The following is a 26103-nucleotide window of genomic DNA, read 5'->3' as shown; positions in this document are numbered from 1 at the left end:
ACCACGTAGGATGGAGCACTCCTCTGACAAGGCCTGCTGCTTCCAATTTCTTGATTTCTTCTGCGATGAATTCTTGGCGCTCCACCGCCTACTTCCTGACTTTCTACTTGACGGGCCGCGCATGAGGACAGACGGCAAGATGGTGCTCGATTACTTTCCTGGAAACGCCGGGGATGTCAGACGATTGCCATGCAAACACGTCGACGTTCGCCCGCAGGAAAGCAACGAGCGCGCTTTCCTATTTAGGGTCGAGAGTGGCACTGATGGTGAAGGTACCACCAGTGCCGTCCTCCTTGGCGGACACCTTCTTGGTCTCTGGTGGAGCTACCATTGTCTTCTTACACTTGCCGGTGAAGCTCAATGGTGCGTCCTCGACGGTAGCGCAGCACTCCGAAGAGGTGCGGTTGCCGGAGTGGGCATCAGAACTCTTGCCGAACTTAGTCTTTTTCTTCCCCCCGGGAGCTTCAGCGGCAAGTGACTTGCGTTCCGTTGCGGCTGCTGCTTCCCGGTAGATCTTGTCGGCGCAGATAAGAGCATCCTTCTTGTCGCCAGGGATAGAGATGACACTTATCGGGCCTGGCATCTTTAGCATGTTGTATGCATAGTGGGAGGCTGCCATGAATTTGGCGAGTGCTGGACGGCCGAGTATCCCATTGTAAGGCAATGGAAAGTCAGCAACGTCAAAAGTGACCCTCTCAGTCCTGAAGTTTAACTCGCTGCCAAATGTCACCGGCAACGTGATCTTCCCCTTCGGCTTGCTCCTTTCTGGATTGATTCCTTGGAATGTGCCGGTCTCTTCGAGCTCGCTGTTAGGGATCTGGAGTTTCTGGAGTACCGCGGAGGAGATCAGATTCAAGCCGGCCCCGCCGTCAACTAGCATCTTAGTGACCTTGAGGTTGCGGATAGTTGGTGAAACCAACATCAGCAAGCACCCGACCGCAGTTATGCGATCAGAGTGGTCCTCAATATCAAAGATGATAGGCGTGCTGGACCATTTCAGAGGCTTGCGTGACTCGACGGGTGGTTCTGCCGCATTGACTTCCCGCACCCACTGCTTGAGCTGGCGGTGTGAAGTATGCAGAGAAGCACCGCCGTCAACACACAGGACCTCTGTGGCTTTCTGGAACTCCTGCTCATCAGTCTCGTCATCATCCATATCTTCATCGTCGTCGTCATCTTCATCCTTGTCGCGGCCGCGGGGAGGTCTGTCTCCTTGCCGCTGCTTAACCTTGCCGCGGCGTCCTCCCCGGCCGGGGCGTTTCTTGCCGGATCCTCCAGCACCTTCCTGGGCCTTCTCCTTGTCGCGTTGCTCGTATTCAGCCTTTTGCTGCTCGACAAGCTACTCGACCTTCTTGCAGCTCTGAGGTCATGGCCCTTGATGCGGTGGATCTTGCAGTACTGCTTGTTAGTGTCGTCCTGCTTGTCGGCGACCGCCACAGCCTGGTAGTTGATGCCTGCGGCAGTCTCCTTGCCGGAACTACCAGCTTTGGCTTTCTTGGCGCCACCTCCATTGCCGGACTGCTCAACAACTAGCACATTTTTGCCTTTCTTTTTCCTGCCGTTCCGCCGCCGGCTCTTCTTTGCCGGGGCAGCATCCTCACTATCAGATCCTCCTGCTTCTGTATTCTCTCTGGGGAGTTTCCTCCATTCCTCAGCACGTGCACACTTGTCGGCCAGGGCATATAGCTCACTGACGTCTCTGATCTTGTACATCGCCATTTCCTCCCGCATCCTGCGGTTTCGCACGTTATGATGGAATGCGCTGATTACCGCGGCAGGGTGGACATCTGGGATGTTGTGCTGTACGCGGCTGAATCTCTGAATGTACTTGCGCAGGGGCTCTCCCTCCTTCTGGGCGAGCAGATGAAGGTCACTCTTTTGGCCATTAGGTTTGTGGCCGCCTGTAAAGGCGCCGACAAACTGATGGCATAGATCTGCCCAAGAAGATGTGGAGTTGTCCGGCAAATGCATGAGCCAGGATCTGACGTTAGGTTTGAGCACCAGGGGGAAGTAGTTGGCAAGGATCTTGTCGTCCCGCCCCCCGGCAGCTTGCACCGCGATGGTGTAGATGCTGAGGAACTCCGACAGATGTGACTTGCCCTCGTACTTCTCTGGTACGTCTGGTTTGAAATTCTTCGTGCTGGGCCACTGAACTTGCCGCAGCTCACGAGTGAACGCAGGGCAACCTACCGCGTACGGCAAGTCGCCTGGTTCCCCTGGCACATGCATGTCGACAGAGGGCCCAGCGCGCTGGTCCGATTGACGCCGCGCTTCTCTTCGACGCTCGATGCGAGTACGAGCGTCTTCTTGCTGTCGTTCGTGAAGAATTTGGCGCTGATCGCAACGAGCTCGTGGATCTGATGATGCGGTGGAGTCGCTGTCGAGGTGGATCCGGCGAGTCGGCGATCTTGGCCTTCGGGGTGGGGAGTGCATGGTGATTGCACCCCCACCAGCTTCGTCGCCATCGGCTCGCGCCTGGCAGTCTTGCCGCGGCAGCGATGTACTAGGCTGTCGCGGAGTGTCGCCGTTGGCATAGCCGATGAGACTCTGAATGGTGGCCCTCCATTCATCGATCTTGTCCGTCGTTGGAGGGTAATCCAGGAGCAGTTGAGCTCGTGCCAAAGCTTCTGCTGGAGTGGTGGGCGGTAGTGGCGAACGGCGCGAGGAGCGGGATATGCTCGGACTTCTAACTATGTTAGAAGGAGCAGTATCCCGTCCAGGCGACCATGTCTCGCTCGTGCCAGTATGTTGGCGTGCATGCTGGTCTCGAGCACTCCGAGACCCACCAGCTCGATCTTGGTCCAACAAACGTATGGTACTGCGAATACCATGACGCTGTCGGTCCTGCGCCTCCTGAGATGGGCGCGGTGCATGTACGGACGCCGAGGTCTGCGCGGCCTTGTCCTTGGACCTGGCAGCACCGTGGGCTCCCTCGTCGATGTCCGTTCTTCCGCCGGTGTCTACCCCACCACCCGTTTGCTCCGGTGGCGGTGGGATCGACGCGGACGGAACAACTGCCTCCGAAGCCTTCTTCTTCGGTGGCATGTCGATGAAGAAGATGAAGATCTAGCTCGCGTGAACGCCGGATCAGGTTCACACAACATCGACGCCCCCTATCTGGCGCGCCAAAGATGTCGGGAAAACTGATCCACGAACACCTATGGGGCCGGCAGACCGAGCCCCTTTCGGTTCGGCGGGGGGCGGAGATCGCACGAAGAGCGGATCGAGGCGAAGCACACGAGCAGTTTACCCAGCTTCGGAGCTCTCCGGAGAGATAATACTCCTACTGCTGCTTGTCTGATTGTATTGAGTTCTTGCTCGGGAGCGCTGAGTGCTACAGTACACACAAGCTGCTAACGAGACCGAGCGTGAGTGTTTTCTGCTTTCGAACCCCCCCCCCTACATTGCGCATAGGCCTCCTTTTATATGCTCAAGGGGTCACCGACAGGTGGCAACGTAGACAAGGGCAAAAATGGAAAAAGGAATTGCGGTTGGTATAGCTACCTGTACAGTGTATCATACCTAACCCTGACGGCAGGGAACAAAGGCATTAAATGCCCGTCTGCGTCGCCCAAATAGTGCAAAAAGGACCGTCAGGGACGCCACCGCTCGCCACGATGGCAGTCTTGTCAGCGTCGCTTGCCACCGCGCACCGCTGGCTGCACAGTCTCTCGCCACGCGCGCCTGGAAAGGCCCCAGGGTGACACGTTGGTGGATGTGCTGGAGCGTGGGTACAGAGTGGTAGTTTGCCGCGGCAAGCGCCTTGCCGCGGTCGTTGTCTTGTCGCGTCCGGAAGCTTGTCGCTTACCGGGCTTTGTCGGGACGCATGGCGTGTCGCGGCAAGTTCCTTGAGATGCCTTGGTTGGCCTTTCCGGCAAGCTCCTCTTGCCGGGGCCTTGTCTCCTTGGCTTGAATACTTTGTTCTTGAATGGCTCCACAGGAACCACGGAGGATCTTGGCGGTCACCCGGCAAGCCTTGCCGCGGGGCGCTGCAACTGCCCGTGCACAAGTTTGGGATACTAGGGTACCCCTACTCTAGTACACCGACAGTCTCCGAGCCAGGCTGAGCAGAAGCGCAAGTTTTGGTCGTTTTCCGGATCCAGGCTCGTGTTTGCATCCGCGCATGCAGCGAGACTCGTCTCGCAATCTCGCCCCCCATGCGATTTGTCCGCCACTCTTCCCCAGCCCCCCTCTCTTCTGCGATGCCGCTAGATCCACCGCACCATTGCCTCTGCCCTTGCCGCCGGCGTGGCTCCTCACCACCGAGGTAGAGCTTCTCCTTCCCTCCTGTTCCCATGCTTCTCCTCCCCTCCCTCTCCCTCGTGCCCCCATCTATGTCTTCTCTATCCAACCCCCATCCACCGGAGCAAGGCCTGCTTCGGCCACCCCATCCACCGGAGCAGGGTGGGTGTGAGCCAGAGGTACCAGGACGTCTGTCGTGCTGCATCAAATAAGAAGCAGCAACAGGTTGTGTCGCAGCCATGAAGAAGCTGCCGTCCAATCCAAGAAGCAGCAGGAGCGGAGCTGACGTGCCCATCCAAGAAAGAAGCTGGACGAGGCTCCGCCGGACCTAGATAGTAAAACCGTTTGAGAAATTTCTGATAAATAAATTGAAACTTGAGTTTTGGTTCAGATTTCAGATAATATTTTGAGGAATTTCTAATGCAGTCTACCAAACAACATCTCTCATGCACGCATACCGTACATTTCACCAAACACTCATCTCAGCTCATCCTTGCATCATCTCAACCAGGCTAGACTCAGCCAGGTTCCTCCATGCGATGCAGGCTATAGCCACCCGGGCAACCAAACACGCCCTTTATGCGCCACTACTTATTCGAGAAAACATGAACAGAAGTGAGAGATACACCACTACCTGAACCCAGACAACAACTCAAAATCACACCAAACCATGAGCATGTTTGTTCTATAAAAGGTGCTCTATGCGGTACCTAGCCACTGGACAGGAGGGAACTGCCACAACTTTGGTTGTGCGCCCTCCACTGGAGCCTAGCCCAGTGCACGTGAAGCAGAGGAAGAGGCAGCAACAATGATAGAAACCAAGCAGAGAAACTTGTGAATTGGGAGTGAACCTTAAATATAAGCAGATGATATGGCCCGTCCAGCCCAGGAAAGAAATATAAGGACAACAAGTGTATTATCATGATCTAGAGCTGTTTCATCACATGTAAAAGCCAATTTGTGTTTATTAACAGAACATTTATATGTTGGTTGCTTTTTTTGGTTGCTGTATTAAATGATCCCTGTCCCTAACAGTAACACAACACTTTCCTCTTTTATTCTGTCACAGTTCAAAGCAACACAGTATCTGCATAATCACTGAATAGACCACTATGGCGGGAACAGTTAGTTCGAACCATAACACCCTTCCCATTTCAAAATATTACTGTGTACTTGTGTTGCAGAAGCATCAAGCAAGTCACAAAACAGCGCACCCTTCTTTCTAGGCAGAAACAACCCATAACCATGTGAATCCATGAAGTAACTGAAATTGATATGTAAAAAGTGCTACTTGACCCCAAAAAAAAAACTTGAACGTTCTGTATATACAAAGCATATAAAAATAAACACAAGAAACTATCTCCAAAAAGAAAACCAACCAGCAAGGAACAATAAGCAGTTTCTAAGTTTCTAACCCATCAATCTTAGCATAAACTTGAACTGAAAATTAACACTCCTATGTCAGGGCATTTCTAACATGCACAGCAATGCGCCGGTTAAAATATATATCTGAGGAGCCCAACGGCTACATCTTCACACAACTAGTGGCACTAGACGCTGCATAATCCAAACGGATTGAAGAAAATACAAGGCAAGCGATGGAGGAGGAGCTCACGATCTTCACGGCTACAATCTCGTACGTGTCGACGTGCGTGGCTGCAGACAGGAGGGAGATGACACCAAACCCCATCAGATCCATGAATTAATCCAACCACGGAGAAGGAAATCGAAGGATAAGGAATCAAGATCGAACCGAGATATATCTCCCCGAAGGAGCCGCTCCCGATCTTGCGGCCCAGCTTGTACTTGCTACCGACGATCCGATCCATGCTCGCTCGGGGACGCGTAGGCTAGGAAGCTAGGGTTTGGAGCTTGGGTGGCAGGAGGGGCAAAGAAGCGGCTGAAGCTTCTATAAGGTCAGACTGGGTTAGGGCCACCTCTTACCGGCTGGAGTTCTTTTTGGCCGCAGCTTGAAACAACTCGAACAGTTCCGCTGTTCAGGGTAAGTTGAAGAAAAGAAACACCTTACTTATCTCTACTACTATTAAACACCTTACCCAACCCAAGATCCACGGGCGAATTACAGCCTCACGATCGAGACCACTAATTTAATCTAACCATTGAGATTATACTAATCCACAACCGAAACTGCGTTTAGCAATTTACCGCATCGGACGAAAACTCTTTTCGTCACAACCATCTCCTCCGAAAGTCACGCGCCGTGCACAGCAACCTTCTTGCCCCGTGCCCGCCTCCCCGGTCCCCGCACTATCTCCTCCGAAACTCACGTGCCTTTCCTCTGTTTCGCCTCTCGGCTCCCGATGAACCCCTTCTCGGAAGCGGCGATTCGGTGCCCGAGCGCGGATGCTTCCGAAATCGCGATCGCCCGTTAGTGACTTGGGATCCGGAATAATAGCGCTGACCCATCTGACAAAGGGCGAAGGAAAAAAGGGCCGTCCGCAATATACGGTAGGAAACAGTGTCGCGTTTGTGGGACCGCGGCGGCGTAGGCGTGCGACGGAGTTCGGACGTGGTCGTCCTGATCCTGGACCAGGACGTTGACGAAATAACCGAGCCTAGGGTCAGATAAGAAGCTCAGATCGTTAGCGAAAAGCTGAGCCATTTTTCTCTCCCGACGAACAAGGAAGAAGGGGGTGGCGGCGGCGGTTCCTTCTGGCCACAAGGAAAAAAGGGAGGATGCTGGGATGGAGTTACTTCTCAACGCCGTCGACAGGTTAGCACACGCAGATCACACTAAATCCCTACGTGAAAGGGGGAGGCTAACAAACGGCCATGGACGTCGGCCATTGCCGCCCCTTTTCAGGTTCCCACTGATGTAGGAGTTCGCGGACACCGTTGAGCAGCCAGATGTGGCTCCTCTGGTGTTGATGCGGCCAAGCGAGGCCGCCTGCGGTGGAACTATGAACTCAAAGGGTGCTTCTGGATGCAGCCAGCAGGTCAGCGATGACGAGCTAACCGGGAGGCATGGTGGAGCTCGCTGCCATGCGGATGCATCTCCCGACTAGGTCGGCGCAGCCCACTGACACAGTGAATCCGAAAGTTCCTGGATGGACAAAAAGGTCTGAATCCAACCCGTCCCTGCTTGAAAAACTATATTGTATTCACTTTAGGTTCAGATAAAATGTGCTTTAGCTCTTTCCTGATAATTGGGTGCAAGCTGCTAAGCTTTGCCAAAGCAAAATCACCGGCTTGTCCACATTCAGAAATAAGAAATAGTGCTCACATTTTTATTTCTATGGTATTTGGGACAGTGTACTGAATGTTTTACTTGTTCTAAAAATTCAGATTATGGCTAAGGAGTGAGCCACCAGATAGGACACCATGTCTATCACGGATGAGTGCGCTCGAGGAGTCGATCCACAAGTTTGGTGAGTGCTGAGTTCAGATTGTGTATGAGCTTATGGGTTTTAAAATATGACTGACTTACATTCTGCAATTCTTGGGAGATTAGATTCAGAATAAGGTACGGTAAGAGCTGGCTAAACGTCGAGAGGACAAGGTGTCAAAGTGAATGCAAGAAATCGCATGCGGCTGCTCGGTAAACACTTATTCATGTAATTATTGTTTTGGAAGGTAAGCAGCAGCCATGGACGTCGGTGCTACAAGTGTGTTTAAATGATGACATTTGTGTTTTTTGTCAATTATAAAGGGGAAACCAGAGGCGGAGAATAGTAGGTCATGTCGGTGTAAGTGTGTTGCATTGATAAGGCTGATGCGCGTGTTCGACAACAGTTGATACATGACAGAGAAAGCAGATGGTCCATGACAAAATATAACAAAGGCTATCTGGAAACAATCTTTTTCAAGCTGGCTGGAATTCTCGTTGATGTCGCGCAAAAGGAACTCTTCTGCTGCACGCAAGCTGTGAACCCCCGTCTTGTTCATTTCAACTGTACCCTTTATGAACTGAATTGCTTCAGGGTTTATGTTGGCATCTCTGCCTTTGATTTTGTGACGACCGCAAGGGATCCCAAAAACCTTGCACTCATCCTCAACCCAGAACTTGAGGACCTTGTTGTCTGTTAGCACTATCTCTCTTGGACTGACACTTACTCTGCTCATTATCCAAAGAGAAGGTAATAACACCGAAGCTGATAATGCATGTATTACATGTAAAATAGGAGTGGAAGAGGTGATGTCCAGCAACATAAAGAATTGTATTGTTCAGTTAGAATTCGAGGAATAAAATAAGAGATACAGTGAGTTCCTGTTCAATCCATTTTTCTTGCCTTGCCTATCATGCCTTCATTGAACCGAAAAAATGGACTACAACAAGAATAGACAACCTTCTATTTAGGCATTTCTGCAAAATAGCAGACACACGATCATCACAAACACCATGAAAACCACTTGATCTTGGACTTCTTAAGATGCGTTTGACCTGCGTAGCTCAGCTTTGCCATAGGCCAAGTGGCCTCCACCGGCGACAAAGCTCATGCATAGCCTGGTCTTGAAGGTGCTGGCAAGACACATTGGCTTCCCGAGCTCCCCCTCACCGCCTAGGTCCAATTGTTCATCTTTTTTCGTAAATAGCCTGATCGTGTCCATGGTGGGAAGTGATGGAGGAAACGACAGTCATCGCCGAAGCCGTAGTCGCTGGTGCTGCGCATTAACAAAAAAGTAGATCCAGAGAAAATTATCCAGCTGTTGCGAAGTTAGTGCAGGCAGCAAAGTTTTGTTGTACTCCCTCCGTTCCAAAATAGATGACCCAACTTTGTACTAACTTAGTACAAAGTTGGGTCATCTATTTTGGAACGGAGGGATAGATCGAAAAGGTTGTTTTCACAACAGGCCAACCTTGCAGAAAAAGATTTGCATTCCGAATGGAACAACTTGATATGTATGACTGCAGAAAATTAACCTGAAAAACCTGGTGCATATCTTCTTCGATTTGTTAAATGCCGACAAAGTAACTGGTTACATACTCTCACTACTTTCAAGTGCAGAAAATGTTTCGAGACATCAATGCATGATTCTAGTTGTTCCCATCGACTGTTGGTGTGGAAGCTTAATAGCTTATGCACCTTTCAAATATCAATGCCCTATGTATCACTAGTGAAGCAAAATAATAAAGAAATATTTGTGTTAACAAACTGAAATGAAAAATAATACTAGTAATATATAATACATTTGCTACTTCAGTCTATGTGCAACCCCATATTGGTCGGCCAGGGCAGAATTTGTATAGAACTGATCAACAAAGACATAAGGGACAGTTCTCTTATATAACAAATTGTGTAATAGCATAACAATAAGAATTTTCATTACGCAGAATTAATTTCAATGACAGCCAGTAACAAGCATACTGAACATAGTTACTATCATTACATATGAAGCTGCCAATAAAGTTCGCACGGTTGACGCCTGAGGTACAGGGAGCTACCCTGACATTTTAGGTGAAACAGGCTTGAGGTACAGGGAGCCACCCTGACATGGTTGACGCCTTCTGGCCGTTCGCACGGCCACTCAGTAAACAACTCTGAACACATTAATTACCAAGCCAAAGTACCTGGCGACTACAAACAGAAGGACAAGCACGGTAAGCATGGGATTGGCAGCTGCAAGCAGTAGAGTGGCAACTACAAGCATTTGGGAACGGGATGCAACGACGACTTGTAGTTGATCAGTTTGACACAAAGTCTGCCCTGGCCGAGACCGCGGTGGCAAAGACTGGATTGGGTGGCTATCTGCCCTCCATCGCCTTGCTGCACAGGGGGTTGGTTGGCAGCATGGACCATCTGCACGGCTTGGTGAATGTCGACTTGCTTGTTGCTTCTAAGCACGGGCAAGCTGAAGCGGAGTTAGCCTCCTCACGTACGTCTTCTGGCATCGAAGAATCGGCACTGGAGGGCCTGCGATTAGAAAACGTGATAGTCAGGGGCCGTATTCCTGTGGATCTGCGAACTCAGCTCTGAAACAAGAACAAAAACAGGAATTTCAGATCTGCTTACATCGTATTTTCTACACTTGTAGAACCAATGACCCAACTTGTCTCCCGTCCTTGCGAAGTTCGTCGCGATCTCGTCACCGCAAAAAGGATACCGGGTTGAGAGGGAGCAGGAAGTCAGTTGGGACGGTGAGAGGGGAGGATGACGCGGCGGACATGGCGGCGAGTGAACAAGGTGGGAGGGAGCGGCGGCGATGGGGATTTCTTTGGAGCTGTGTGGGTTGTGAGGGGGAGCATGGGTGGGGATGCAATTATCGAGGGTTGGGGCAGGTGGCCGTCACGGATACCGGCTCACGGGCACGGCTCAGGAAGGAACAGGAAAATGCCCGAGCCGTGCGAGAACCACCTGGTCCGCGCATACAGTGCCGGCTGCCGTAGCAATCAATGCGGGACAGCGTTGGGTCATTTTTAGATCGATACGTGGACACGGTGTTTCTGCGCTCTCTATATCTGAGCGGTCGAGCGGCGTGTTGGGATACGGAGCATTAAATAGCTGTGCGAGATTCACGAGCGTCTGTAAATATGGAATGGAGAAAATACACCTGAGCTATGGGCAAGTACGGAGACGGCGCTCGGCGGACGTGGACGGCAGGAAGTTGAGCCGTGGCTCAACTCGTCGGTTTCGTTGCTGATCCATGGGTCAGAATATGTGCTTTTCGTTAACTCTGGCAACGGAGCAGTAAATGCGAGGATTTGTGGGCGGATGGTACTGGTCTCCTGGATTCTTCAATGGTGAGAGGGGTGAGCTTGCGGGGCGGCGAATCTAGGAGGGCCGCATCCACTGGTGGGCATGGAGATCCTATGCAGCCAAATAAGGTAGCGTAAGAGCTCATTAGATTCGTCTGAGATTTTTGTTCGATTCTGGATCCCATGGTGTCGATCTGGAATTTCCTCATCTTGCTGCACAGATCTATGGTGCTTGAGAAGGTTACTGATAGTTACGCCCAAATGGAGCCTCTCGCGCCTAGAGCTTTCACGGTCAGATTTGTGTGCGGGGGGCGAAGGTGGGAGATCACAGGAGGATTCACTGCAGGCTTCCGAACAATTGATAGGCAAGATGGACCTTAGAGCTCCAGGATGGAGCTGCAGGTATGCCCATACAAATCTGAAGAAATTGGTGATGCAAATCTGAACAATCTCTGTTCATATGTGTGTGGTTGCTCATAATTATCAAGCTAGTGTACCGGTGGGATCTCAGATGAGTCTGGCACCTCATGTTTTGCAACGGAGACATTCTCTCTTACATTGTAATCATACAATTCGTGCTGCAAATCTGAACAATCTACGTTCATATATGTGTGGTTGCTTGTAATTAAAAGACTACAGTAGAGGGATACACTAGATGGTTGTGAGTTGAATGTTTCGTTTTTCACATATTGTTGCGCCCCTGGAGAAATGATTACACCCTAAATTCTGAAATGCAAGAAAGAATGTTTGTATTGCAATGTGCAAATATGAAGATTTCCCAGCTCGTATGTATGTGATTGCTTGTAATTATGAGACAGCATACTGGATAATTTATCAGACATTGTAAAAAATTACTACTTGACAAGATCTTGACATTATGTGTCTGTGTCAGGGAAAGGCTGGGTGGAGAAAACAAGGTCTTGCCATTGTGAGTGCCCTGCTCTAACAAGGCTGGTGCTATCCAAAGACAATGGGTACATAGCAGAGCATCGCGACCAGTACAATCACTAGCTGTGCCCTGATTTTGGACAGACAATGCACTGGCCATTGCACAAGCACATACTCCCTCCTTTACTAAAATATAAGACCTTTTAGAGATTCCTATACGGACTACATACGGAGCAAAATGAATGGATTTTCACTCTAAAGTATATCTATATACATCCGTATGTAGTCCGTATTGAAATCTCTAAAAAGCCTTACATTTAGAAATGAAAGGAGTAGATGTGTACAACATGGATTTGATGAATCAGCTGAGACAGAACAATGTGAATATTGCCAAGGTATACAACATCATAGGTATTTTTTTGGGTCAATGGAGAATGTTCCTTTCACAAAGCGAGCTCTCAATGGAGAATTTTCCCATCAGCGGGGTTTCCCTGCCTTGGATCCTCACTGCCATGGGTAGGAGTAGACATGTAATTGTTAGGCTGCGAGGTTTGTACTAATATTGCTTGTGCAGCGAGAATAGTTATTTGTAGATGGTAGAAGAATAAATGTTGACAATCATTGATTGAACGTGTGTAGTAGGAAAGATGATGCACTTGGGCTGTTCGTCATTATGTTGGGGGTCCATTTTGGTTTACTATGCTAATTTACCGTTGCCCTGTATCTAATTTCTCTTTAGAACATGGTCTCCGATCAAGAATGTTGCTGAGTATTAAAAGGAAACTTTTGCAGGATGAGCATTGGAGTTGCTGCCCCAAGGACACCATGCCTGTCGCGTGTAAGTGCCCTTGAGAATTGAGAAGCAGTTGGGTGCGTTCAAAACAATCCAACCGATAAGGTAATCGTGGCGATTCTTGGGACATGTTTTGACCCTCTGGGAGAGGCGTATGCTTTTTATAACCTTTATTCATGGAAGAAGGGTTTTGGTATCAGACATGGGAAGAGCTAGTCTGCGATGATAATCCTCTAAGTTGGCCAACCGGTCAAATTGTTTTCCTGAATGTCTTTATCTTGCCAGCACTGAGTATACTCTTCTTCTCTCACTGGGCTTAGTGGCTTGTTGTTTGAGAGTGGATGTCCTGCACGCAGCGGCAGCTGCACGCAGCTATCCGGCCGCACCCGAGTTGCACGGTGATGCGTGCAGTTTGATTTGCAAAAGCGCTAAAGCAGTGATACATAGTGTAATACAGAGAGATACACTGCGTCGGGACCGTGCAGTGGGCTCGGTCCGTGGTACTTGTCTGGCGCGGACAAGAGACGTGCCCCGCGCGTGGTGCAGAGTGGGCCATCGGTTCTCTGCACGGCTGGCCCCGGTGGTCTGAAGCTATGTACGGGACTGGGCCTTGTGGTTAGTCGCATTTGGTGCGTCTCGCACGAATTCCTTTCCCCGTCTTGGTGGTTGGTGGGCAAAGAGCAAGGTGAGCTGCGAGAACAGCACCGGCACCGGGGCTGCTTCCTGTTCCGGCTGTCGATGCTCATGCCGAACCTCGGAGTGACGACGGAGGCGGGGTTGGACTCTGGGTGAGTGAACCCCCTTGTCTTTATTTTTTCTTGGTTGAAATATAGATCTAACGAGCTCGTTCCGGTCGCCGGTGCTGCAGAACGATCTCAGCGGCAACGGGTCCAGAGGTGTGCGAGCCGCCGTTCGTTTTGGGCGAGGGTGGTGACGCTTCTCGCCGGATTCGGCCGTCGAAGCGCCCTCGCCGGACATTCGTCTGTTGGATCAAGTGGTGGACTTGGCTGATGTCCAGTCATCCAGTGCTTCCTGCAAGAGCTTCAGTGCTGGTGGCGGAGATGTGGCATCCGCAAACCCTGGGTGCGCGACTCATGCCGTCGTCTCGCACACATCCGCCGAGTCCAGCCGCCGCAGTGCCGCGTCGGATTCCTGCACGGCATTCAGTTCTGGGGGCGTGTACCTGCCGTCGGCGCGAGACTGCGACAATACGCCGGTAGGTACTGATTTTCTGTCCTTTAGGCCAACTGTTCATTTTCCTGTTCTCAGTCATGCGAGCAACTACTGAAAAATTCATTAGGCTTGTGAATTTGGGTAGGACTCTGGGTAAAAAGTGGAGGAAACAACAGAAATCTGAATCAACCCTTCCCAACAAGTTCTTAGATGTTTTGCTTCAGCACTAACCAGTGGTTGGTCGGCAAAAAATACCCGTGGCACTGCTGTAGTATGTCCCTGGTTAATTTTCTTTTTTTGAAAGATCCAGCAAATTGCTGGCTTCAATTAGATTAAGCAGAAAGCAGCGGAAGAACAACATGGGGAGGATCCGAAGATCAATGAGAAAAGAAAAACGACAACCCTATTGGCCATCGAACAACACTACCCTTACACGGCGGAACGCCATCCACTCACAGCAAGACAACGCAGCTCCGACTCCTGCGGAGAACTACAGAGAGCAAAGCAATGTTGGCGTCACGGAAGATCACCGAACGGACCACTTGTCGCTCGTCATCGTACACCACCGGTGCCCCGCACCGCAGCTTCGACTTCACAGAAACAAGCAGCCGAGGTTAATTTTCAGTGACAAAAAGAGCTTGAACTGCTAGTAATAAGAAGCACCGTAATTGCGTGATTAAGTTCTTTCTGACCAATGTTGTACTGGTAGCTGATTCTCTGTTGGGATGGTGACCTTTTTTAGTGTTCAAACATCGCAAAGGGAAATATATACTTTGGTGGAATCCATTTGTAGAAGTTTAGTGAATTTCGTGCAGCAGTCTGAATGTAGAGTGGGTGAGACAATATAGATTGAATCAGGCTTGTCATAAAAATGGTCCTTGCACGTTTTCTTAATCATGTCTGGGTGTTCTGTTACGATTATACGCGTGCCCCGGCATTCTGTAGCCTGGTTAAATTTCATCGACCCAAAAAACGTGGTCTGGTACTAATACCACTCTCTGGTCTGAATGTATATTGTGTGTTGCTAATGTGGTATGGTCTGCAAGTGTAAGTTGAACCAGTTTATCTTGTGTTGGCATAGTTACAAATTTCAATTCGGGGAGATCGTGACTAGATGTAGTCTAACCCAATTTGTTAGAATTATTGGCTGTCTTTTTTATTCTGCTCTTTGTGACAATTATTTCTCCTCCCTTAACTATGTGGACTGTGCTAATCTAACTGCAGACCAAGAGGTCCTCGTGCGCCAGATGAGAGATCTGTAGTAGTTGATCATGTGCCGCCGCTTGAAGCTGCAATTAGAGGATTCGCTGATAGGGGGACTGAGGTGGTCGTCAACCCGGTGCTTGGCACCATTTTTGATTCGCTGGCAGAGGCGTACGAATTCTACAATCTCTATTCCTGGGTTGACAAATACAAGCTTCACAACAACACTTTCCTCATACAAATTTTCGAGGTTCGTCACAAGTGGGCGAAGCCTTATTTTAGTGGCAAGTTATGTGCGAAGCAAACCAGTACGCAAAGAAGCGAGAGTGCAAACCATTTGTTGAAAGGCTACATCCCGCCTGCATGCCCCATGAACCTTTTTGTGAAGCAATATAGCAAATTGCAGTTCGACTGAAGATGAAGAAGGATTCCAAGAGAAGAGAACGAGGCTGGTGTGTGTTGAAGAAAAACTTAACGCAACTAGATAAATCATCTATTTTCTGTTTTGCATCCTCGCTAACAGATTTGTTTGTGTGTTTTAACAGGGTGGGGTAGTTCTCCGATACAATTACCCTTTGGAGGAGCATGCAAGTAAAGTCTATACCCGGACAATGTACGAGATGTTTGGCCAGGCTTTGTATCGCTCTGGTAGGTATGATATTGAGGAAGTTGAGCGGGGCATCACCTACCACGTGCGACATGTTGAAGCTGAGAAGCGAGAGAAGTGGTGCCGTGAAATGCATGTGGTCAGTGTCCATGATGGTTGTGCTAGGTACACATGCGAATGTGGGCTCTTCGAGCACATGGGGATGCTTTGTTGCCATGCTATCAAGGTTGTTCCTAACTTACCCCCGACCGATTATAGCAGCTTCGCTATAAACATTTTCTTCAGAATGATTTATCCAGGTTTCCATCTTCAGGTTGTAATGTTCTTTCTTCCCCTTCCTTGTATGCAGGTTTTAATTCATTTGGGAGTGAGAAAAATACCCAGATTCCATGTCATGAAAAGGTGGACAGTAGATGCCCGCGACAATTCGCCACTTCACCTTCTCCATTACCAAAAGGATCAAGGGCCTCCGCGGTTATCCTCCTACAGGCATACAGCACTACACCTGACCGTGCTCGAGTTTGTCCATCTTGGTGATAGCAATGTCGATGCCTTTGATAGAGCAATGGACATCTTGATTGCAGGCAAGGCAGAGCTGACTGTTTTGGCGGCGGTCAAGGATGGCAAAAGTTTGGTGGACCAAACTCAAATTGGGGAATCAGCCAATCCCACTCAGAGGATGGGCACAAGTTCTTCGCACCCAGACGACATGTGTTCTCAGATGTTCATCTCCACCGAGTGTGGGCTTAGTTCAGTTTCTGGTGAAGCTGGCTCCAGTATGTCACTGTCGACGTTGCTGCCGTCTGATAGGAAGAAGCAGAAGGGTAGGCCAACCACAGTGAGGGACAAACCTGGATATGAGGTCAAGGACGCGCGATCGAGGTTTTGTACGGTTTGTAGGGAGAAAGGGCACCCCGCAGGGGTGATCTTCCGAAAAAACCTCGCAAAATCCCTACCTGCGGCAATTGCGGTGTAGCTGGGCACAAAAAAACCAGTTGTTTCAACCCGGTCTTGCCGTTTGTGAAGCGGCCTCGCGACGGGCCAGTAGAGTGATGTTCGGTTCAGCGCTTGAAGCAGGTACTTCCTCCGTTCGGAATTACTTGTCGCGAAAATGGATGTATCTAGAACTAAAATACGTTTAGATACATCCATTTCTGCGACAAATAATTCCAAACGGAGGGAGTAGTTGAATCCAAAAATCCAATCCAGAGTAGTTCGATTTCCTGCATTTATGCTTAATTTGGGACTGTGATCTGTTTTTCCAATAAGCTTTGTGCCTTGCTGGATGGCAGTTTAATTTGAATTCATGCTATTACTCTTATCCTTGGCGTGTGATTTTCATTTTCCAATAAGGGATGTCACAACTTTATTTGACTGTCAAATTGACTTAGTGCTGTTATTCCTATATTTCCTGCTTTGACGTGCCTCCATAGGAATTAAAAAATGTTTGATGTGCTTTCTCGTTGTGTGGTTGCCTCCGTCCTGCGTCAGATTCAAAACTGGATGATGATTTCGAAAACACAAAGCAATCAGCATAAACTGCAACATCTAGTGGACCGCCGTATAGATCACAGACTTACACCCTGGTTCGGGCAATTGTAAAAACGGACGCCGGGGTTCCGGTCTGTGCCGGAGACAAACAGACAAACCATCTAGTCCTCGTCCCAACACACCTCGGGCACAGGATCAATGGCAGCGGTGGCGGGGGTGCTCGGAGACGATGAGAGGAAGATGAGCTCTGGGACATCGCGGCACGGCGACGACGACGAAACGAGGGAACTCGGGATGCTTGTGCGCGTGTTTGAAGCAGAACGTGCAAAACGATATGTAGGAAAAAGCTGGAAACTGCAGGCAACGAGACAAGCTGGCCGAGGTACCAAACCCTCTGCATTTTGCTTCGCGAGGCAAGGCAAGCGCTTGCCCAGGAACCAAACGTGCCCGTACTGTCCACGGCCGGCTGGTGCATGGGCCTTAAATACATGCAGGTGGATGCAATGTTTACGTTATACAGTGTTCATGCAACGGTAGTATTGTGTACTCCCGTCTGTACATGTGCAGTGCTAGCGTCAGGCGAGTCAGTCCGGCTGTCAGTGCATAGTACATCTAATACACCGAATACGAACCATTACGCACGTCGGCGGTGCTCTATACTCGAAGTAGCACTTCCAGCGAGTCCTAATCGCGACTCTTCCGCAGCCGTGGATGCGCTGCGTGCAGCGATGGACTTCTCCTTGTTGTTTTGTCTTCTTTTTTCGTCATTCAGCTAAAAAATTATGCTCAAGCATTCTCTGTTGTTGGAAGGTAACATGCTGTAGCATAGTGGTTTTGTTGGCGTTCTTTAGACATACTATACACTTTTGTAGCCTAGTCTAATACGTTGTAGATTATTATTTGCTCACCTTACGTTGTTGAATCCTTGAGAACATGCTCTAACTATCATTTAACATTCATGCTTGTTAATTCCAGTTTCTATATTAATCAATATCTCTTGATTATGTAGATGTAAGCCTGCATTGTTTAATCTCTCCCCTCTCTCTCTCTCTCTCATTGAGTTTTGTTATATGTGTAAATTGCAGGATAACATGTTCAAAGGTCACAAGAAAAAAACAATGAATCACTTCTCGGCTGATGTGTTTAGTCTTTCTCTTTGTGTGTTTTTTGTGTGTGATTTTGGAACTGTTGGGATCAAGCACTTCTCAGCTCATAATTGTGGGCTTTTTCAAGAACACAACCGCAGGCCTATATTTTTGTGATTTTAGAACTGACCGGAGGAGTTTTGAATTAGCTTTTAAATTCAGTTTGGAAATACAATTGGCATGAATATAGATTTTTATTGGTAAATTTCAGAGATGCACTATCAGTTCAACATTTTATGAACTCAGAACTGGCCGCAACAATTTTTATTCAGCTCATAGTTTTCTGCATTGAAATGACAATGTTTATGACCAAGAAAGAATAGTTGATTCAGCATTTTGGATATTTTCTTTGCACTGCAGTTTACGTATGATCTTGTTGTGCCAAATTGCATTCAGTTTTCCCTCTCCTGCCGCTTGTCAACAGTTACACCCTTGTGTCCAACAAAACACTAAACACATCAGCCGCTGAATGGAGCAACGAGAACAGAGGAGAAAGCAATTGCTCCAGTGACCAGGTTTAGCAAATAGTCCAGTGAACAGAGTAGTAGTTGATCACCGTGGTGATTCGATCTCTCTGCAGGCCGGCTTTGCCAGAAACTTGAAGAAGAAGACTTGACAGTTGGCACGTGGAGACCAGTCTTAAATGTCACGGCCCAGTAGGAGAAAGGAGCGGCCTAGGACATAAGTCAAAATCTGTACCGGGTGAGATTTAACGGCGCATGCAGCATTAACTGCATCGCAGTTGTGGGCCAAGCCTTCTCCTTTACAGGAAATACTATAGATTATACATCCGGAGATACACAGCCTGTAACGCATCTTGGCGAGAGCGGACAGCGTAGATATCACGTGCATGTGTGCTCGTGTGCAGATAAGCACTTTCGTCGATACGTGATATATACGACCAGAAAATACCAGTACGAGCACAGATCCACATGCGGGCAAACGGGAATGATTTCAGGAGCAGCTGAGCTCAAGCTCAGAAACGAATTTGAAAAGAAACACCTTACTTATCTCTACTACTATTAAACACCTTACCCAACCTAAGATACACAGGCGAATTACAGCCTCACGGTCGAGACCACTAATTTAATCTAACCATTGAGATTATACTAATCCACAACCGAAACTGCGTTTAGCAATTTACCGCAGCGGACGAAAACTTTGCTCGTCACAACCATCTCCTCCAAAAGTGACGCGCCCTGCACGGCAACCTCCTTGCCCCGTGCCGGCCTCCCCAGTCCCCGCACTATCTCCTCCGAAACTCACGTGCCTTTCCTCTATTTCGCCTCTCGGCTCCCGATGAACCCCTTCTCCACCCGCAGGCCGCAGCCGCCGCCGCTCCCGTGAACCCCTTCTCCATCCACAGCCGCCGCCGCACTCCGCTCCCCATGCAGCACCGATTCTCTTCTTCCGTCCCTAACTCCTCCCTACTGGCGCACCCAGCCGACCGCCCCATCCATCCAACGAGCGACGCCACGGCTGAGGCCCAGTCTATGAGGCAATCAAGGCAGCGAGTAGTCATACATCCATGGATCAAATCATGTGTGATTGTGTTCGCCTCTTCCTCTGCTCGCTGATAGAGTGTCCTCTTCGTGTGCTTCCTCGACCCCTCGACAGCTCGTCGCCTCAGGGAGGTTGCCACACTCGAGATCCTGCCAAGTCGCAGAATTAGAGGAGATAAACAAATTGGTATGTTATCCCAGACCCGATGCATTGCACCCCAATTACAAAACCTAAATTCTACTTTTGATTAGAGCTACTAGCTTGGTACTTGTCCTTCATACGGTTCAGACCTACTAATGTAGATTTTGTAGGAAACTATGCACAAGACGCAAATTCTTGGCCGGATGAGAATTTTATTAATTAACTTAGGTGATGCTCCTGGTATGATTGGGAGTTTGTGTTGTGAGATTCAAAGCAAGGAAATTATAGTAGAGAGAGCATATTAGCGGTTGTTTGCGGAAGTGTGTTAGGAAGTACGGAGGCTTTCATGGTTGCCACCTCAAGGTATTATTTTCATCCTACTCATAATTTCTCTGCTGCAGAAATAAATTGGTAGATCCCGACAATTCCATTGTGAGAGTAAAAATCTTTTGCCATGGTGTTTGCACCGAGTCTGCAAGTGTACGAGTTTAAGAACAGATGCAGTTTAATGGAACATGATATATCAGCGGTGCTCCTTGTTGGTCATGGTACCTACGGGATATGGCTAAAGATTTAAATTTAATGGTTGTTAAATTATTTGGAATAATATGCACTAGACGAATAATGTGGTTGAAGTACTTCTGATTTATGGACGGTGGGCACAGAAGCACAATGTCAAATAAGTTTAGTTATATAAGCATGCAATCCAAATATTGCGTACATGTGACGCCCCCGATTCAATCGTACACTAATCATGCATGCAAACGTGTATTATCAAGATCAGGGACTTACGGGAAGATATCACAACACAACTCAAAAAACATAAATAAGTCATACAAGCATCATAATACAAGCCAGGGGCCTCGAGGGCTCGAATACAAGTGCTCGATCATAGACGAGTCAGCGGAAGCAACAATATCTGAGAATAGACATAAGTTAAACAAGTTGCCATAAGATGACTATCACAAACTGGGATACAGATCGAAAGAGGCGCAGGCCTCCTGCCTGGGATCCTCCTAAACTACTCCTGGTCGTCATCAGCAGCATGCACATAGTAGTAGGCACCTCCAGTGTAGTAGGAGTCGTCGTCAACGGTGGCGTCTGGCTCCTGGGCTCCAACATCTGGTTGCAACATCCGGGAAGAAGAGGAAAAGGGGGAAAAGAGGGAGCAAAGCAACCGTGAGTACTCATCCAAAGTACTCGCAAGCAAGGATCTACACTACATATGCATGGGGATATGTGTAAAGAGGCAATATCGGTGGACTGAACTGCAAAATGCCAGAATAAGAGGCGGATAGCTAGTCCTATCAAAGACTACGCTTCTGGCAGCCTCCGTCTTGCAGCATGTAGAAGAGAGTAGATGTGACGCCCCCGATTCAATCGTACACTAATCATGCACACAAACGTGTACGATCAAGATCAGGGACTCACGGGAAGATATCACAACACAACTCTAAAAACATAAATAAGTCATACAAGCATCATATTACAAGCCAGGGGCCTCGAGGGCTCGAATACAAGTGCTCGGTCATAGACGAGTCAGCGGAAGCAACAATATCTGAGTACAGACATAAGTTAAATAAGTTGCCATAAGATGGCTAGCACAAACTGGGATACAGATCGAAAGAGGCGCAGACCTCCTGCCTGGGATCCTCCTAACTACTCCTGGTCGTCGTCAGCAGCCTGCACGTAGTAGTAGGCACCTCCAGTGTAGTAGTCGTCATCGACGATGGCGTCTGGCTCCTGGGCTCCAACATCTGGTTGCGGCATCCGAGAAGAAGAGGAAAACGGGGGAAAAGAGGGAGCAAAGCAACCGTGAGTACTCATCCAAAGTACTCGCAAGCAAGGAGCTACACTACATATGCATGGGTATATGTGTAAGGAGGCCATATCAGTGGACTGAACTGCAGAATGCCAGAATAAGAGGGGGATAGCTAGTCCTATCAAAGACTACGCTTCTGGCAGCCCCCGTCTTGCAGCATGTAGAAGAGAGTAGATTGAAGTCCTCCAAGTAGCATCGCATAGCATAATCCTACCCGGCGATCCTCCCCTCGTCGCCCTGTGGAAAAGCGATCATCGGGTTGTCTGTGGAACTTGTCTGTGTGTGTTTTATTAAGTATCTGGTTCTAGTTGTCATAAGGTCAAGGTACAACTTCGGGTCATCCTTTTACCGAAGGACACGACTATTCAAATAGATAAACTTTCCTGCAGGGGTGCACCACATAACCCAACACGCTCGATCCCATTTGGCCGGACACACTTTCCTGGGTCATGCCCGGCCTCGGAAGATCAACACGTCGCAGCCCCACCTAGGCACAACAGAGAGGTCAGCACGCCGGTCTAACTCCTATGGTGCAGGGGTCTGGGCCCATCGCCCATTGCACACCTGCACGTTGCGAGGGCGGCCGAAAGCAGACCTAGCCTCCCTAATACAAGAGCAGGCGTTCCAGTCCAATCCGGCGCGTACCGCTCCGTCGCTGACGTCAAGAAGGCTTCGGCTAATACCACGACGTCGAGTGCAACTTTCATGTAGAAAACATTTTCATCTGAGCCACGATTTATTTTCTATGTTTTTCTAAAGTTTTAATCATTTTCTGGATTTATTTATCTATTTAATTCTAACATTATCTAGAATAGTGTCTGCTGATGTCATCATGGTGTCAGCTTGACGTCAGCAGTCAACAGGGTGTTGACTTGGTCAAACTGACGTGTGGGTCCCGCATGTCATTGGCTGTTTAGTTAATTAACAATAGTTAATTAGGTTAAGTTGTTATTAGGTTAATTAATCTTAATTAGTTAATTTAAACATTTTCAGAATTTTGAATTAATCCAAAACAAATGGTAAAATGCTATGGGTACACACATAGTGTACCCAGCCGTTTGCATGTGTGGCTGATAGTGGGTCCTGTTGACTGCTGAGTCAGCAGTCAACAGTCACTGTTGACTGGTCAACAGACCAGGGTGGACCCACCTGTCATTGGCTGATATTTAACAATGTTTTTATTAGCTATTTTAGTTAATAGAGAGGGCCCACTTGTCATACACTTATTAGAGGGGTTATTGCATTAATCCAGATTAGGCAATGGCCCCATTAACAAAACAGGGGAGGTTAGTTCCTAATTAAACCGGGCAGGCCCACATGTCAGGGGGAACTGAGCAGCCAAAATGCACGCCCGCACGGGGGTTCACGCCGGCAACCACCCGACGGGGCGGCGTACATCGATCTCGTCGCTTCGGCGACCAAACGCCATGCGGAGATGACCCACCGAACGGGCGCTGTGGCCCGCGTCGCCCAAATACCAGCGATGGACGCTAGCAGTAGCAGCACGGCAGGTGCGAGGCGCTGGCAGAGGGAAAGGGGAGGCCGTGGGCCTCACCAGCGATGGAGGGAAGCGGGGGCAGCGTGGCTCGAGGAGGCTGGTTGGGGATGAGGTCGAGGTCGCGGGGCGGCGATGGTGGGGTAGTCCGGTGAGGGGCGAGGAAGCCGCTCGGGGAGAGACGAAGACGACGGCCGGCGATGCCGGCGAGCAGCGCTGGGCGGCGCGGGATTGGGCGTCGGGGTCGACGCGGTTGTCGGGGGTGAGCGCGACGCGGACGAGGTGGCGCGGGTCGGGCGGCGCCGGTGAGGCGACGGGTGGACGACGACCCGAGGCAGGGGCACGACATCGAGGCGGCGGGGGCGTCCAGCGAGGCGGGGCGACCGGGAGAGCGGCGCCGTCGTCGGGGCCTCAGGCGGCGGTGGTTGAAGACGGGCGACAAGGACGACGGGGCGTCAGCGATGGGCGCAGGGGCAAGGCGCCCCGATCCAGATCGCATTCGGGAGGAGACGAGCATCACAGGGAGTGGGCATCGTGCGGGAGGGGGGGTGAGCGAGTGGCGCTAGGGTTTCGGGCGCCCAGGGGGAAAGTAGAGGGCGCGGTTGGGCCGGCTGGTTAGTGGGCTGGCCGGTTAACTGGGTCGTGGCCCAGTGGGGGGGGGGTGGCCCTTGTTTTATTTTTGGTAGTTTGTTTTTCTGTTTTTTTATACTTTCCTTTTTCTTTATTTTCTTTTATGTTTTCTCTTTATTTACCTAACACTTTAGTTTTTTTTAAACACATAGGTTGTACCTAATTTAGTAAACTTAACTAAGTCACATTCTAAACATTTTTGTTTTAATGTTTGAAATTTTTTGTTGTTTGACATGTTTTGAATTTGACTTTTGAATCGGTTTTGAACTAACGAGAGGTTAGCAACAGTAACCGGGGTGACGTGGCATCGTTAACGTGGGATTACTGTAGCTTGATTATCCGGGCGTCATAGTAGATTGAAGTCCTCCAAGTAGCATCGCATAGCATAATCCTACCCGACGATCCTCCCCTCGTCGCCCTGTGGAAAAGCGATCACCAGGTTGTCTGTGGAACTTGTCTGCGTGTGTTTTATTAAGTATCCGGTTCTAGTTGTCATAAGGTCAAGGTACAACTCCGGGTCGTCCTTTTACCGAGGGACACGGCTATTCGAATAGATAAACCTCCCTGCAGGGGTGCACCACATTACCCAACACGCTCGATCCCATTTGGCCGGACACACTTTCCTAGGTCATGCCCGGCCTCAGAAGATCAACACGTCGCAACCCTACCTAGGCACAACAGAGAGGTTAGCACGCCGGTCTAAATCCTATGGCGCAGGGGTCTGGGCCCATCGCCCATTGCACACCTGCACGTTGCGAGGGCGGCCGGAAGCAGAACTAGCCCCCTTAATACAAGAGCAGGCTTACGTTCCAATCTGGCATGCGCCGCTCAGTCGCTGACGTCATGAAGGCTTCGGCTGATACCACGACGTCGAGTGCCCATAACTGTTCCCGCATAGTTGGTTAGTGCGTATAGGCCAGTGGCCAGACTCAGATCAAATACCAAGATCTCGTTAAGCGTGTTATTATGAAGTAACCGCGAATGCCGACCAGGGCCAGGCCCACCTCTCGCCTAGGTGGTCTCAACCTGCCCTATCGCTCCGCCACAAAGTAATAGTCAGGGGCCATCGGGAACCCAGGCCCACCTCTACCGGGATGGAGCCACCTGTCCTTCCAGCCCCCACATCGGAATCACATGCCGGTACTCAACAAGCTGACCCGACTTTAGTCACCATCTGTATAGTATGTATATATGTATAGTATATACCCGTGATCACCTCCCGAGTGATCACGGCCCGATAGTATAGCAAGACAGACTGACAAGTATGTAGGGCCAATGATGATAAACTAGCATCCTATACTAGGCATTTTAGGATTGCGGGTATGGTATCAATGACTGTAGCAACAATGACAGGCTATACAATAGAATAGGAGTAACCGAACAGTAACATGCTACACTACTCTAATGCAAGCAGTAGAGAGAAGAATAGGTGATATCTGGTGATCAAAGGGGGGGCTTGCCTGGTTGCTCTGGCAAGAAGGAGGGGTCGTCAACACCGTAGTAGAACTGGGCAGCAGCAGCTTCGGTCTCGTAGTCTACCGGAGAGAAGAGGGGGAAGAAACAGTAAATACAACGCAAACATAAGCATGACGATGCATGACATGACAATGAGCGGTGTTAGGTGTGCCCTAATGCGGTAGTAGGTGATACCGGTGAAAGGGGGAAACATCCGAGAAAGTATCTCCGATGTTTCGCGTTTTCGGACAGGTGAACCGGAGGGGGAAGGTTGTGTGTTGGCTATGCTAGGGATGTGTGGCGGACGAACGGGCTGCGTATCCGGATTCGTCTAGTCATTCTGAGCAACTTTCATGTACAAAGTTTTCCCATCCGAGCTACGGTTTATTTTCTATTAAATTTTAAAGTTTTAAATCATTTTCTAATTATTATTATTAAATTAATTCGAAATTAGTATTATTGCATCAGCATGACATTAACATGACGTCAGCAGTCAACATAGGTGTTGACTGGTCAAACTGGCGGGAGGGTCCCGCATGTCATTGACTGTTTAACTAACTAACAGTTAATTAGGTTTATTAGTGATTAGATTAATCTAATTATGATTAATTAAGTTAATTAATTCAGTTAATTAATTAATTAATATTTTTAAATTATTTTTAATAGTATCTTTTTTAAAATAAAAACGTTCTGGGGCTTGGCCCCGTTTGTCATAGGTCCTAGGGGCCTTAGCGGGCGCCGGCGTTAGCGGGTTCAGGCGCAACGGGTGCCCAGCACCCGTTCGTTTGGGCGCACGCCCAGGGGCGGACGGAGCCGGCAGGGCGCCGGAGCAGGGGAGGCCGGTGGCCACGGCGCCGGCC

At 49.4% G+C, this 26103-nt stretch overlaps 2 protein-coding genes and 2 long non-coding RNA genes across 10 annotated transcripts in view; 2 read left to right on the top strand and 2 right to left on the bottom strand.

Moving 5' to 3' along the window:
* LOC119322221 (casein kinase 1-like protein 3) overlaps positions 1–6225 on the bottom strand; it is a 31799-nt gene extending 25574 nt beyond the window's left edge. For 3 of the 5 annotated variants that reach the window (XM_037595720.1, XM_037595719.1, XM_037595718.1), the window contains exons 1-2: positions 5996–6223; positions 5858–5898 (exon numbers count right to left, since the gene is read on the bottom strand). In XM_037595720.1, coding sequence (XP_037451617.1) covers positions 5858–5898; positions 5996–6071 — 117 coding nt within the window. In that variant the 5' untranslated portion in view covers positions 6072–6223. Of the gene's footprint in view, positions 1–5857; positions 5899–5995 lie in introns of all 5 variants that reach the window. The other 2 variants (XM_037595722.1, XM_037595721.1) reach the window with 2 other exon arrangements.
* A 611-nt stretch (positions 6226–6836) lies between these two features.
* Positions 6837–8350, top strand: LOC119323670. 3 transcript variants are annotated; one of them, XR_005156447.1, is made up of 5 exons: positions 6837–6976; positions 7067–7322; positions 7549–7631; positions 7715–7801; positions 7913–8350. It is a non-coding gene; the product is annotated as an uncharacterized LOC119323670 (long non-coding RNA). The 3 variants fall into 3 exon arrangements; XR_005156448.1 differs by having other exon boundaries at positions 7715–7836; XR_005156446.1 differs by having other exon boundaries at positions 7715–8350.
* A 37-nt stretch (positions 8351–8387) lies between these two features.
* On the bottom strand, positions 8388–10538 carry LOC119323669. Its single transcript, XR_005156445.1, has 3 exons — positions 10215–10538; positions 9061–10115; positions 8388–8865 (listed from the first exon to the last, which is right to left on the bottom strand). It is a non-coding gene; the product is annotated as an uncharacterized LOC119323669 (long non-coding RNA).
* A 2552-nt stretch (positions 10539–13090) lies between these two features.
* On the top strand, positions 13091–16882 carry LOC119321834. The gene is made up of 5 exons (XM_037595359.1): positions 13091–13366; positions 13447–13794; positions 14976–15406; positions 15500–15787; positions 15911–16882. Exons 4-5 carry the CDS (start codon positions 15566–15568, stop codon positions 16535–16537), a joined length of 849 nt encoding a protein of 282 aa, XP_037451256.1. The 5' UTR covers positions 13091–13366; positions 13447–13794; positions 14976–15406; positions 15500–15565; the 3' UTR covers positions 16538–16882.
* Positions 16883–26103: the final 9221 nt, after the last annotated feature.

The sequence above is a fragment of the Triticum dicoccoides genome, chromosome 6B, assembly GCF_002162155.2.
Source record: "Triticum dicoccoides isolate Atlit2015 ecotype Zavitan chromosome 6B, WEW_v2.0, whole genome shotgun sequence".
Taxonomy (NCBI): Eukaryota; Viridiplantae; Streptophyta; class Magnoliopsida; order Poales; family Poaceae; genus Triticum; species Triticum dicoccoides.
The sequence above is the reverse complement of the archived record's forward strand: the minus strand, read 5'-3'. Positions and strand labels throughout refer to the sequence as shown.

What these genes read in the sequence shown, in the direction of transcription:
- LOC119321834 (XM_037595359.1), top strand. Translation starts at nt 15,566, where the DNA reads ATGTACGAGATGTTTGGCCAGGCTTTGTATCGCTCTGGTAGGTATGAT. An exon ending in TTTGTTGCCATGCTATCAAG is followed by an intron (nt 15,788 to 15,910) that starts GTTGTTCCTAAC and finishes CCTTGTATGCAG; the next exon opens with GTTTTAATTCATTTGGGAGT.